Below are 14,864 nucleotides of genomic sequence, written 5' to 3' on the forward strand. Positions count from 1 at the left end.
ATTGCTTGGTTGTCAAGTGCTCTCCTCACAGAGTTTAAATACCATCCAACCATCGGGCCTACACTGATGGCGTGTTTGGATAAGGTGATTAGGCAGCATTTTATTCCTTTTACCTCCAGTATGACTACTGTTCTGGGCAGCCCAGACTTCAGCCCCAGCCTGACGGACAAGGTTTTTCATAAATGGATAGCCACTGGGATATTCAGAGCAGGCAATTTCCTAAGTGACAATAATTGGATGTCTGCTACGATGCTGGGAGATATAACTGAGCCTTGCCCCCTGGGTCCCTGCCAAATTGCACAACTCCGAAATTATCTGACTTTGTTATCCTCCCCCACCTGCAGGTGCACATAACTCTTTTGAGACACTGCGCTGATAAGGAACCTATCTGACACACACTATCCTAGACCTATCATTTATTGATATCTACATGACCTGGGTAAGGCCGATTTCGGGGAAGGGAGTTGACCCATCACATCTAGTAAAACCCGTACATAATACCCCCCTTTCCAATAAGGACACAACGCTGAGTGACATTTGGAAATACTGGCCACAGCAGCCTTTTATTAAACAGTAACATAAAAGAAACACTCTGTAAACATTTGTCACCATAACAACTTTAAATTACATTCGTAACCTTTTGTAAACATTTAACTATAAAATAGCAATAATTCCCAGGGGAGGTGACAGATGGCCCAAAAGAGCAGTACCAATGTAGACTCTAATCCCCAGTCGCACCGCGCCGGCTCGGGGCTGACAAATATGCCATGTACTGCTTTTTCCTTTTCCCCCTGGTTCCTATGGAACCTCAGAATAACCATACAAACAGGGGTTCCCCATTACTTTAAATGGGCCCCCGAACCACCTCACTCAGGGCCATCAGTGACCACTCCTCCGCCACCGCGAGCAAGCACGACTCCTTGGGCTTGGGAGTCCCTCCAAACCCTCAATGCAGTTTCTATACCATCCTGTAAATTGGATGCCCAAAGGTCCATGCCCACCTCGTTGAGGTGCACCCCATCACTGTCCATGTATCCCCAGCCGGGAACTTCAAACTCACGGTGCCGAACCACGATTCCCCCATTGCGCACTACAAAGCGCGACACTTCCCTGTTAACCCGCCCCCTGGCACTATTTATCCGGTCCACTGAGCGGGCGTGCCGCCATACAAAGCGGGCTGCAATGTCGGACCACACCACTATGATCCCAGGAAACAGCGACCAGAGCCGGAGCAAATCAAATTTAATGTCGCGGATCAGGTCCCTAAAGGAACGGACTCCCATATCATTCCCACCGACATGCAAAACTAAAATATCCGGGGCCCGATCCAGCCTTGTATAAAAATGAAGCTCAGGCAGCACCCCGCTCCACAGCATGCCTGGCACCCCGATCCACCGTACATGCACCGAGTTCCGTGGAAAGCCCAATTGCCGTCCCTCAGCCCTAACTGCTGCTCGCCGGGCACCACGACGGACATATGAGTGCCCGAAAATCCAGACCAGGCCGGCCCCACCTAGGAAAACAAAAACACACAAACAAAACAAAAAGGGGGGGGGTAAAACAGTTACAGCAAGCCCAAACGCACGTATGAACGGAACCGTGCGGAGTCCCATCTCCCAATCTGACGCACCACACCCTCATCCAAACCACATCTAACGGCTTAGCCGCCCCGATCCGAAAGGAATGGGAAGCGAACTCACGGGGCGGCAAACCCAAACGCTCCAGGCCTTTGCGGAACACCGCTATGAACTGAAAGCGGGACAACGCCCTCCCATCCTGATGGACGAGGAAGGAGTTGCCCCGCCCCCCAGGCCTCAACACCGAGTAGTCACCCACACACCTCACCGGGCAAGCTGGAGAGCCAGCGACCGGGTACAACACCACACTCTTACCCCTCCCCAGCCGGTCAGTCTTTGACCGGCGTAGCAAGCAAGACACCCGATCAGCCGACCAACACACGTCCCCGCACAACATACCGTCATCCGACAAGCAAGACCGACTAATGAGCTCGCTGATTCTAAAGGCTCCAAAGAAGGCCAAAGAAAAAGCAGCTCGGAATAAGGCGCATTCAAAACCATCCGTACAAAGACCGTCCAACACTCCCATCAGTCGTGACAAAATCCCAAAAGACACCGGCCGGCGACCATCCTTGGATACTCTCAACTTCCTGTATCCCGCCACAGACTGACGAACCAAAAACTCTTTCGTGGCATCATGCACGCCCAGCATTCGTAACCAGTAAGAGATCCCGGCCAATTTCCTGACCAACCCAGCTGCCGAAACACCACCATTAAAAGCATCCCCCACAAACAGAAGCAGAAGCGGAACAAGGTCCCCATTCAAACCATCCGACCCCACATTGCCACAGAAGCACAACCACTCCTGCCAAGCAGCCGCCCGACCCTTCCAAGTAGAGCTATTCACAGCGCCCTCCATCAGGCGGAAGGCAGTTCGGAGACCGGGTTCCACAGACTGGCCGGGCAGGTCCTCCCTTGCTGATCTGCTTCCGGGGCCAACTCTCGAAAACGATCCCACTGTAAACGAGAAAGCGAATCAGCAATGGAGTTCCGAACACCCGGCAGGTGTCGCGCAGACAGCCACGCATTCAGCTCAAGCCCACGCAAAACAAGGTGTCGCAGCAAATTAACAACCGGAGGGGAGGAAGCAGACAAGCTGTTAATCGCCTGCACCACCGATAGGTTGTCGCAGCAAAAGCGCACCTTCTTACTGCAAAACCGGGACCCCCACACCTCCACAGCCCCTACTATGGGGAAAAGCTCAAGCAACGTCTAATTCCAGGCCATTCACCCGCCAACATTCCGGCCACTCCCCTGCAAACCATTCACCTGCGAAATACGCACCAAAACCAACAGACCCTGAAGCATTGGTAAACAGCTCGATGTCTACGTTCTCCACCCAATCCTCTAGCCACAGTGACCGACCATTATACCGACCCAGGAACTCTGCCCACACCCTAAGGTCAGCCCGATGTTCAGCGGTCAGCCTGATGAAATGAAGAGGGGAACGGACGCCCGCCGTCGCGGAAGCCAGGCGGCGACAAAAAATTCACCCCATCGGCATGATGCGGCAGGCAAAGTTAAATTTGCCCAACAATGACTGCAGCTGGCGCAGCCGCACCTTGCGCAAACCCAAAAAACAACTCACCAACGACCGTAAATCCTGCAACTTGTCCGGGGGGAGTCGGCATTCCATTGACACCGAATCGATTTCTATGCCCAGGAAGCGAACTAACGTCGCTGGGCCCTCCGTTTTCTCCGGTGCCAACGGAATGCCGAGCCTATCCGCCACTCGTTCAACTGCATGCAACAAAACAGAACAGACAGTAGACTTTGCCGGGCCAACACACAAGAAATCGTCCAGGTAATGCAGAATGGACTGCAAACCTGATTCCTCACGCACGACCCACTCGATAAATGTGCTAAATGTTTCTAAATAGGCACATGAAATCGAGCAGCCCATGGGCAAGCAACAGTCCACATAATATTGCCCATCCCACATACAGCCCAACAAATGGAAACAGTCCGGGTGTACCGGTAGCAACCGAAAGGCCGCCTCGATGTCCGTCTTGGCCATCAGCGCCCCCGGTCCACATCTCCGAACCCAAGCAACCGCCCGGTCAAAAGACACGTACGAAACCGAACAAGTTTCAGGATCTATGCCATCATTCACCGACCCACCCGCCGGGTAGGACAGATGATGGATTAACCGAAACCTGTTGGGTTCCTTTTTGGGGACCAAACCCAGAGGAGAGACCCGCAGGTGAGGCCATGGTGGGTCCGCAAAGGGACCCACCATGCGCCCCAGAGCCACCTCCTTCGCCAATTTTTCGCCAACCAACTTGGCCGAACCCTGGCCGACTTCAGGTTAAGTGGGCGAAATATTGGGGCCTCAGGGGAAAAAGGAATATGGAAGCCGAACTGAAAACCCTCACGCAAGAGCCGGGCCGCCTCCTAATCAGGGTACCTACTTAGGAGAGGCAACATCGCCTCGAGTGTTACCGGCGTCCGGCCCTTTGCGCGAAGACTCAGCGGGGCGTCCCTTTGACTTCCTGAAGCAGCGAGATTGGGGGTGAGTGCCGCCGCAGGTGCTGCACTCATGCTTAAATTTGCAATCCGAGCCGAACCGGCAACGTCCCTCATTAAACTGCCAACAACACCCGGGGCGCTGGGAGGCCGAGTTCCCGGCTGATGCAGCCGATCCCCCGGCCCCCGAGCGAAACGGCTGCGACGGTGCTCGTGCCGCTGCCATCAGCCGCATCCATAAAGCAATATCTTTATGGTCCCAGCGCAGCGACGGTCTCAAAGCCTTTCGCTGCCGAAATTGCTCATCGTACCTGAGCCAAGCAGTACCTCCATAGACTCGATAGGCCTCACCTATCGAGTCCATGTAACAGAAAAGGGCCGAGCAATTCTGAGGGGCCCTTTCACCAACGACACTGGCAAGGATGGCGAAAGCCTGCAACCAATTAGAGAACGTGCAGGGTATCAGACGATACCGTCGCTTCTCCTCCTCCTCCTTCTTGCTCTCGTCAACCTTGCCCTTGTCGATGCAGAATTTTTCCAGAGGCAGGAGGGAGAATATCTCGACGTATTCGTCGCGCCAGATCTTGTCTCGCACCTCCTGCTTCAAATGGGCCCCCAATGGGCCGTCGAAACAGACGTACACTTCACCCCTGGCTGAATCATCCAGCCGGACCGAAGTGTCCCCCACTGTAGCACCAGCTAAAGGAGCAGCTGCAACTACCGGAGCCTGCATCCCGCCACTCCCTACCCACGCCGCGACCGGCAAAACCTGACCCGCCTGCGTGGGCAAACCCGCCGATGCCTGCACTACAGACCCTAGAACTGCTTGCCCACCAGCACTCGCCTGTATACCAGCACTCGCTTGCACACCAGCACTCGCCTGCACCCCAGAACTCGCCTGCACACCAGAACTCGCCTGCACACCAGCACTCGCCTGCACACCCGGAGTCGCCTGCACACCAGGAGTCGCCTGCACACCAGCACTCGCCTGCACACCCGGAGTCGCCTGCACACCAGAACTCACCTGGGACACCAAAGCACGCATGCATGCCAAGAACTGCACAACAGCCTCACCCACGCCAGGCAACACCGCACCCCCCATAACACTCGGACCACTCACAACATCCCCAGCACTCGTACCAGAAACAGGATCAAACAAGACCGAGGGAGACACTGACACAGAAGGAGACTTACCAGGCTGACTCTGGGCGGGCGCCGGAACAGCCGTGACTGCAGAATCCAGTAGTGGAGCAGGTATAGCTGGAATTTCGCCCTCTTCTGGGCTCCCTGGAGCGTCTTCATCCGAATAGGGCCCCACGCTGTCCTCGTTGTCAAGCGCGCCAAAGGAAAGAGGAGAGCTCCCCCCTTGCGCCTGTACCACTGCTGGGCGCACGTCGTCAATAGGGCGGGCTGCATCGGGCTGGCTGCTGTCTTTCTGGGATGTAGCCCGCCGAGCCCCCCCTCGAACAGGACCAGCTGATAAGGGCCGGGTAGAACCCCCCCTGGAATCAGATGCCAGCACAGGGGAGACAGCAGCAGCTGCAGGAGTCCGGCCCCTACCCCATCTCCCCTGCCTGTGCTGCTTCCGGGATGCCGTCTCCCTGCGGGTCACGTGACGGGCTGCCCCCTGGTGGTGACGACGGGAGGGGCCAGCCGTTACCGGTCCGGAAGAAGAAGCCGGCTCAGAGGAGGAGGGGGGAGCAAGGAGAGCCTCCTCCTGCAGACCGGAGCCCGGACGTGCTGCGGGATTCCTCCCAGCTCTCCCTGGGGACCCGGAAGCTGCAGGTCGGGCAGAGGAGGCTGGAAGGTCCTGCTGGGGGCTCCCTACACGCCGGGCGCGGCGGGGCACTTCTGGGCTGAGCCGCTCCGGCGGGCGCCGGCGGCGTGCGGGAGGACAGCTCCCCGGGGGGCCCGAGCCTCCCCCCGCTTCCCGCATTACCTTACTGAGCTGCTCCTGCAGCCAGTCGGCCCCATGGCGCGCCGCAGCATCCCTGAGGGAAGCCATGAGGGTCTGATCAGCGTCGGACGGCCGTGACATGCTCCCTGCTTCTCGTCGGACGCTGGAATGGGTAAGCCCTCCCCCCAAGCCTTTTACCCTAACTGCTGGCCACCCCCCCGACGCTCAAACTGTGCCCCCCATTGGCCCATTCACACTGTGCCACCTCCGCTATTGGCCAGTGCTCCCCGCCTGAATCCCTGAACTACCGCCCCCCAAAAACCATATCCAATTAACCCCTTACTGCCCCCCCCTGTCATGTACGGGCTGCACTAGCTGCGCCCGTTTTGCCCTCCCTCCACAAGAACCCCCTCCTACTTTTCTTCTGAACTGGAAGACTGACCTGGGGATCACATTATCCGATACTCAGCGACTAAGAATCTTCTATCTGACACATATATCATCTATTAGTTCCAGGTTCCAAGAAGCAGGGTACAAGTTGTTGGCTCGTTGGTATAGAGTACCTTCCAAGCTACACAAAATCATACCTTAGGTGGACCCAGTCTGCTGGAGATGTGGCACTGAGGGTGGGACATTCTTACACGTGTTTTGGGATTGCCTGAGATTACAACATTTCTGGTCCGAGGTGATGAGAGCGACTAAGATCATTACTGGAACTACTATACAGCTAGGCCCAGCCTTATGCCTTCTTCATCACTGCGAGATCCTCCAAGGAATATACAGATGATCCCTTCTTTCTAGTGATGGTGGCCAGGATATGCATACCGTTATGCTGGAAGCAAAGTTAACCCCCATCACTGTCACTGTGGGTAGCGAAAGTGAATGATCTAATTCAAATGGAGGACCTAACCTCTGATTTGCACTCTAGAAACAAGCAATTCCACTTGGTTACCGTGGATGCAATTTCAGGAATCATCCGAGTATAGAGTCTTACTGAGATCGCCGGATTAGCCTCTCTGGTAGGCTGGTAACTGGCTTAGCCGAACTGATCGATAGCAACACTAATGCCTTTTGTTGAGGTGTTCGAGGGCGCACACTACCTCCTTTCCCCTTCCTCCCCTTTTTTCCTTCCCTCTTTGTGTTTTGTCTAGTTCTCTTCTCTTCTGTGCTCTACTCTTTCTTTCCCTCTGACTGTTATCGAAAAGGTTTGAATGGTGTCAGCAGACCCACCCTAGCGCTCCCTATCAGTTATGTACTGTTCCTGTATTGTATGACTGTTATATTTTGCCTTCTTAAGTTTGTACATGAGATCCTCTGTAACCATGTCGAGGCTCGGAGTGGGCACCCTGCTGTTCATCATTTAATGTTGTCATGGAAACTGGAGAGAAAGGAACGGCTGCACATCCCATCTATGGCTGATACTAATGCCGCTTGGCCTATATTAAAAATCAACACCAGAGTGTCTGTATATGATTTGATCAAGCCATAATAGCCCCGTGTACCACCGTGCAGGTCTTCTGGTTCACACGGGTCCCCACGCTAACTCCACACCGTGTCGGTCAGTGACCGCCATCCCCGCAAAGCGTGCACGCGCAGGGAAGGGAGGCCATGGAATGGCCCTGCAACCCCCATATCACAGGACCAAACCCAAATAGCCCCACCAGAACCCGGCCAGCACCACAGGCGGGGGAGGCTGCCCCCAAACGACACAAGTATGGGTATGGCATTACACTCACCAAAACTGCTGCAGACAGGATGGGAAAAACATGGAGGTACTGACATGTGAGCACAGGCATTTCCTGCTAATTTTGGTCATGTGGGTCTTATAAAGGAGTGCGAGCTGCTCCAGTTTCCGTATTTAATGTTGTTGTGGTAATAAATAAAAGAAAAAAAAAAGGAAAGCACATTTTATTGGTCAGCAATAAACAGATGGTATAACAACAACATTAACCCATAACCTAATATGCAGCTGTGCATTAATAAGTCTAAATTTAGATGTTGACCCCTCTCTATGGAGAAAAGTCAAATACCCAGGATGGATGGTTTTTAAATATATCTAGAGCTGTAACCTGCAGTATTACCAACTCGTTACTTATAAATCACGGACACAGATAAGACATTGTATCATGATTATAAGCCTGGATAATAATGGCCCAAGTTGTATTACGGTAATCACATTTTATAGACAGAATATGGGGCGGTACTACTCATTCATATGAAATATGTAACATCAATACAGGCGGGGTTCCTAGTCACAAGACACATACATGTCACACTCTAATAGGCCAGTCCATATATGGTCAGTAACTTCCTGTACTGTGCAGTCAAGGTAACACAATGTTTTATTATTCAAAAATTGTTTATAGATAAGTGTCTCTCCTTCGTTCCTTCGTTCCTTGTGTATTGTGACTATAAATGATAACTTTCCAGGAGCTGTTCTCATTGACGTGCTTCCAGCATTCCTCTTCTTCATCCAGAACATCTCTCTGTCACCCTCTGATCACGCTCTGATCATCTCCAGTCTCTTCAGAGGGCAGTATATATAGGTGTAGTCATCTAGGTATGGTGCAAGTAGGTAAAATCCCAATACCTGGCCTTATCAGCATATAAGAACAGACAAATAAATAAAACACTGACATCTAGTGGAGAAACCTTAGAATACCTCATTCACCACTTAACCTGAAGTGAGAACTTTGTGACAGGTGCATAGGACACTAATAGTGGGACACCACATTACTACTGGGGGTGGGGGTTACCTACAGGAGGCCTAACTTCTTTATGAATGCACAGAGGGGAGCCTGACTACTATATAGATGCACACAGGGGCCTAACTGATAGATGGAAGCACAGAGAGGCCTTGTTAAATGGGGATTGCACTTATTAATAATTAGTTCCCTTTGAATATCTCAAACATGAAAACTTGAAAATTGTGATAAACAAATTTTTTTTCTAAAACTTCACTTTTATTATATTTGACACTAAAAATATATGTGCACTGAAAGAACATTACCTATTCAGCTGGCAGTGCTAACTATGGTGTAAGCCGGGATACCAAGCAGTTATGTCATGTCAGTGGCACATAAACTTTATACAACTTAATCTGGATTTTATGGTGCCAGTGTGATTGCACTATACCAGCAGTACTAGTACTTAGTTGCAACTTTCTGCTCCAGACTTCATGCGCTGCATTCACTTCCCTTATTATAGTGCTTGAAAAATCCCTATATTGTAATCTGTATTCTTCTACCGTTTCTTCTTCTTCTTCCGTTTTTTCTTCCAGCCATTCTTCTGCGATTAATACAGCCCGAACCACTTTGCTCACAGACTCCATTCAAACTGCGCTTCAAAGCCCTCGGCGGTGGCAGGTGTGCTATCTATTTTTGGTTTCGATCGGATTTGTCATTTTTGAGAAATTTACGTTTAAAGACATCTAATTTCCCATAGAAAATAATAGCCCATTGGAAATAATGGCCTCACTGTAAATGCAAACAGCCAATCACAGCACATATGCAAATAGCTGAAATATAGCAGCCAATAGAAATTCTAAGGTCTTGTCAGTCAATGCCTCACAACATCCACACAGTCACATGTCCACTATTGGCCAATAAAAGATTTAGAAGATGGAAGGACCTTAACGATTTTGTCTCACTGACATGAGTAAGATTGTCATGGTAACCGAGCAATGATCTTTACCATTAAATGTAGCAGGGTTCACTCAGTAAAGTAGCAGAGCTGAGACAGCCATGTAGCAGGGACGGTACCCAAATCGCTCTTAAAGGGAGGGTATCAAGGGTTAAAGTTTCCCTTAAAGGGAAGTCACTGTTAAAGGGGCGCTCTTTTGAAGCACTATGTATTTCCCTAGAAATGCAAATCTATATGGTGCTGTGTCCATATGGCGTTTCTTAGACCCATATCTTAAAAACACCATATGGACACAGCACCTTGTAACAAGGGAAGTGAATTGTTGCACATGAGTGTTCTATGTTTAGGAACTTCTCATTTCTGTTCAGTAACTATATGGAGACACAGAAGGGCCTGACTACTATATGGAGCCACTATTATAATATAGGGCGGCCTAATATAGAGAGGCCTAAGTACTATATGGTGAGCTCAGAGGGGTCTAACTACTATATGGAGGCACAGAGAAGACCTAATCAATATATGGAGACTCAAAGGGGGCTTATCTATTATGTGCATAACATTGTATAGCACATAGAGAGCCATCACACAGGAACATCAATAGACCACCATAGTAGGGAAATTAATAATGGGACCAAATCACCCAAAGCTGGGTTCTAGCAAACCGTCTAGTATTACTACTAAAAAATGTAGAACCTTTGAATTATCACAAAATGAAAAAATGGTCTTTATTAATCAAAAACATACAATGAAATTTAATGAACAATCATCCACGACTGTAAAGAATAATAAAAACAGCAAAAGAAAGGAGGCTGCTACAAGTAGACTACTGCTAATGCTGAGAGTACCAAGGAATATAAAGTGCAAATGCCTGACAGCATAACAGTACATATGAATAAGTAAAGAGCAATACAAGAACACCAGTAAATAACTAGCACATTGTATACAGGCCAGCAACATATAGAAAAGTCTCTATATCTGTAGTGTTTTTTTAAATCTACTGTCCATAAACATTTTGTCTCGCTTATCTGTTTTAGGCAATTTGTAGCGGGTTCAATTTCCCAGATGAATATTGTCCATTGGCAGACTCGGAGTACAAGATGGAAAGAGTGCACAGGAAACCTGGAACCACGCCATATGCTCCCAACATGCCCACATTTCAAGATGTGGAGAACACACTCAAGCTAAAGAATTTTGACACTCCACCTTATAATGAAACATCCCTATACAGTTTCAGAAATGCCCTGGAAGGTGGGATATACCATATAATACTCTTATTGTCAGCAGCATCTTTTACTCACTGACTCCATCATATATGAAGGGGCACAGTCCATTATATCTCAATAGTGGGAGACACAGGATATTATAACTGAAGCCGGACACAGTCTATTAAAATAAGTCAAGGGTTTATAGTGTATAATAACTGACTTGTGGACTATCGCATAGTGTAAAGGAAAGAAGCGAAAGGGAGACATGATGGAAACCTTTATATATGTTATAGGAGGAAGAAGGGAAAGGAGGGACATGATGGAAACCTTTATATATGTTATAGGAGGAAGAAGGGAAAGGAGGGACATGATGGAAACCTTTATATATGTTATAGGAGGAAGAAGGGAAAGGGAGGACATGATGGAAACCTTTATATATGTTACAGGAGGAAGAAGGGAAAGGGAGGACATGATGGAAACCTTTATATATGTTACAGGAGGAAGAAGGGAAAGGGGGGACATGATGGAAACCTTTATATATGTTACAGGAGGAAGAAGAGAAAGGGAGGACATGATGGAAACCTTTATATATGTTATAGGAGGAAGAAGGGAAAGGAGGGACATGATGGAAACCTTTATATATGTTATAGGAGGAAGAAGGGAAAGGGAGGACATGATGGAAACCTTTATATATGTTACAGGAGGAAGAAGGGAAAGGGAGGACATGATGGAAACCTTTATATATGTTACAGGAGGAAGAAGGGTAAGGGGGAACATGATGGAAACCTTTATATATGTTATAGGAGGAAGAAGGGAAAGGGGGACATGATGGGAACCTTTATATATGTTACAGGAGGAAGAAGGGAAAGGGAGGACATGATGGAAACCTTTATATGTTACAGGAGGAAGAAGGGAAAGGGGGACATAATGGAAACCTATATATATGTTACAGGAGGAAGAAGGGAAAGGGAGGACATGATGGAAACCTTTATATATGATACAGGAGGAAGAAGGGAAAGTGAGGACATGATGGAAACCTTTATATGTTACAGGAGGAAGAAGGGAAAGGGAGGACATGATGGAAACCTTTATATATGTTACAGGAGGAAGAAGGGAAAGGAGGGACATGATGGAAACCTTTATATATGTTACAGGAGGAAGAAGGGAAAGGAGGGACATGATGGAAACCTTTATATATGTTACAGGAGGGAGAAGGGAAAGGGAGGACATGATGGAAACCTTTATATATGTTACAGGAGGAAGAAGGGAAAGAGGGGGGCATGATGGAAACCTTTATATATGTTACAAGGGGAAGAAGGGAAAGGAGGACATGATGGAAACCTTTATATATGTTACAGGAGGAAGAAGGGTAAGGGGGAACATGATGGAAACCTTTATATATGTTATAGGAGGAAGAAGGGAAAGGGGGACATGATGGGAACCTTTATATATGTTACAGGAGGAAGAAGGGAAAGGGAGGACATGATGGAAACCTTTATATGTTACAGGAGGAAGAAGGGAAAGGGGGACATAATGGAAACCTATATATATGTTACAGGAGGAAGAAGGGAAAGGGAGGACATGATGGAAACCTTTATATATGATACAGGAGGAAGAAGGGAAAGTGAGGACATGATGGAAACCTTTATATGTTACAGGAGGAAGAAGGGAAAGGGAGGACATGATGGAAACCTTTATATATGTTACAGGAGGAAGAAGGGAAAGGAGGGACATGATGGAAACCTTTATATATGTTACAGGAGGAAGAAGGGAAAGGAGGGACATGATGGAAACCTTTATATATGTTACAGGAGGAAGAAGGGAAAGAGGGGGGCATGATGTACTGTATATTCTTATATATGGGGGGAGGCTGCCGCACAGCACTATACAGAGCAGGGTCCTGTCCCCCCGTATACTGTATATTCTTATATATGGGGGGAGACTGCCGCACAGCACTATACAGAGCAGGGTCCCCCGTATACTGTATATTCTTATATATATGGGGGAGGCTGCCGCACAGCACTATACAGAGCAGGGTCCCCCCGTATACTGTATATTCTTATATATGGGGGGAAGCTGCCGCACAGCACTATACAGAGCAGGGTCCCCCCGTATACTGTATATTCTTATATATGGGGGGAGGCTGCCGCACAGCACTATACAGAGCAGGGTCCCCCGTATACTGTATATTCTTATATATGGGGGGAGGCTGCCGCACAGCACTATACAGAGCAGGGTCCTGTCCCCCCGTATACTGTATATTCTTATATATATGGGGGGAGGCTGCCGCACAGCACTATACAGAGCAGGGTCCTGTCCCCCCGTATACTGTATATTCTTATATATGGGGGGAGGCTGCCGCACAGCACTATATAGAGCAGGGTCCTGTCCCCCGTATACTGTATATTCTTATATATGGGGGGAGGCTGCCGCACAGCACTATATAGAGCAGGGTCCTGTCCCCCCGTATACTGTATATTCTTATATATGGGGGGAGGCTGCCGCACAGCACTATACAGAGCAGGGTCCCCCCGTATACTGTATATTCTTATATATGGGGGGAGGCTGCCGCACAGCACTATACAGAGCAGGGTCCTGTCCCCCCGTATACTGTATAGTCTTATATATATGGGGGAGGCTGCCGCACAGCACTATACAGAGCAGGGTCCCCCCGTATACTGTATATTCTTATATATGGAGGGAAGCTGCTGCACAGCACTATATAGAGCAGGGTCCCCCGTATACTGTATATTCTTATATATATGGGGGAGGCTGCCGCACAGCACTATACAGAGCAGGGTCCTGTCCTCCCGTATACTGTATATTCTTATATATGGGGGAGGCTGCCGCACAGCACTATACAGAGCAGGGTCCCCCGTATACTGTATATTCTTATATATGGGGGGAGGCTGCCGCACAGCACTATACAGAGCAGGGTCCCCCCGTATACTGTATATTCTTATATATGGGGGAGGCTGCCGCACAGCACTATACAGAGCAGGGTCCCGTCCCCCTGTATACTGTATATTCTTATATATGGGGGGAGGCTGCCGCACAGCACTATACAGAGCAGGGTCCCCCCGTATACTGTATATTCTTATATATGGGGGAGGCTGCCGCACAGCACTATACAGAGCAGGGTCCCCCGTATACTGTATATTCTTATATATATGGGGGAGGCTGCCGCACAGCACTATACAGAGCAGGGTCCCGTCCCCCTGTATACTGTATATTCTTATATACAGTACTCGGAGGGAGGCTGCATGACGTGATTGCTAAACCGAAGTGGCTATGTAACTAAAAATTATACATTTATTTTAATGAAGTTATATAACAAAGTTATTACAAGTTTTAGAACTTTATTAAAGCAATGTATTTTCAAAATAAAAGATATTTGGAGTTCTCAGAGTGCCCCTTAGAGAACTAGAACTGGTGTAAAGTAGCTAACAATCAGATTCCACCTTTCATTTTTCAAAGAATCTGCAAGAAATGAAAAGTGGAATCTGATCGGTTGCTAGGGGCAACTAAGACAATTCTACTTTACACCAGTTTGATAAATCTGTGGTGTATGAGACTAGTTGGAGTTTGCCTATCAGATCAGCCAGAGATGTCATTGTCGTGGTGCCTTGGATTACGAGCATAATTCGTTCCGGCCCTGTGCTTGTAGTCCAAATCACTCTTATACCAAAGCAAATTTTCCCATAAGAAATTATAGAAATGCAGACAATTGGTTCCACACCCCAAAAATAATGATTTATTATTCTGAATAACATGTAAAACAGATGAAACAAACATTCAGAAACAGCAGAATCTGTGATATTATAAGTTACTGTACAGTAATGGAGAGGATGGGAAACACAAGGGATGAGACTGCAGGGAGCAGGAAGGAATGAGCAGGGCAGATGTGGGTACATACATGCAGCACTCTCTGTCCGGGGAGAGAGGGGTTACAGTTATGGAGAGATTACCTCCACCGTCCTGTCCCCTGATGTAAGCCCCAGCCTGAAGTGGATCTGCTATGATTTGGAAAGTGAGGGAGGCTTCCAGAGTCAGAGTACAGTGCTGTAGACCCCGCTA

The 14,864-nt window shown here is 48.8% G+C and overlaps 1 protein-coding gene across 1 annotated transcript in view; it reads left to right on the forward strand.

Moving 5' to 3' along the window:
* LOC138784085 (tyrosinase-like) overlaps nt 1-14,864 on the forward strand; it is a 63,826-nt gene that overhangs the window by 40,734 nt on the left and 8,228 nt on the right. Inside the window, exon 4 of the mRNA XM_069959602.1 lies at nt 10,617-10,830. Coding sequence (XP_069815703.1) covers nt 10,617-10,830 — 214 coding nt within the window. The remainder of the gene's footprint in view (nt 1-10,616; nt 10,831-14,864) is intronic.

This window comes from Dendropsophus ebraccatus, chromosome 2 (genome assembly GCF_027789765.1).
Source record: "Dendropsophus ebraccatus isolate aDenEbr1 chromosome 2, aDenEbr1.pat, whole genome shotgun sequence".
Lineage (NCBI taxonomy): Eukaryota > Metazoa > Chordata > Amphibia > Anura > Hylidae > Dendropsophus > Dendropsophus ebraccatus.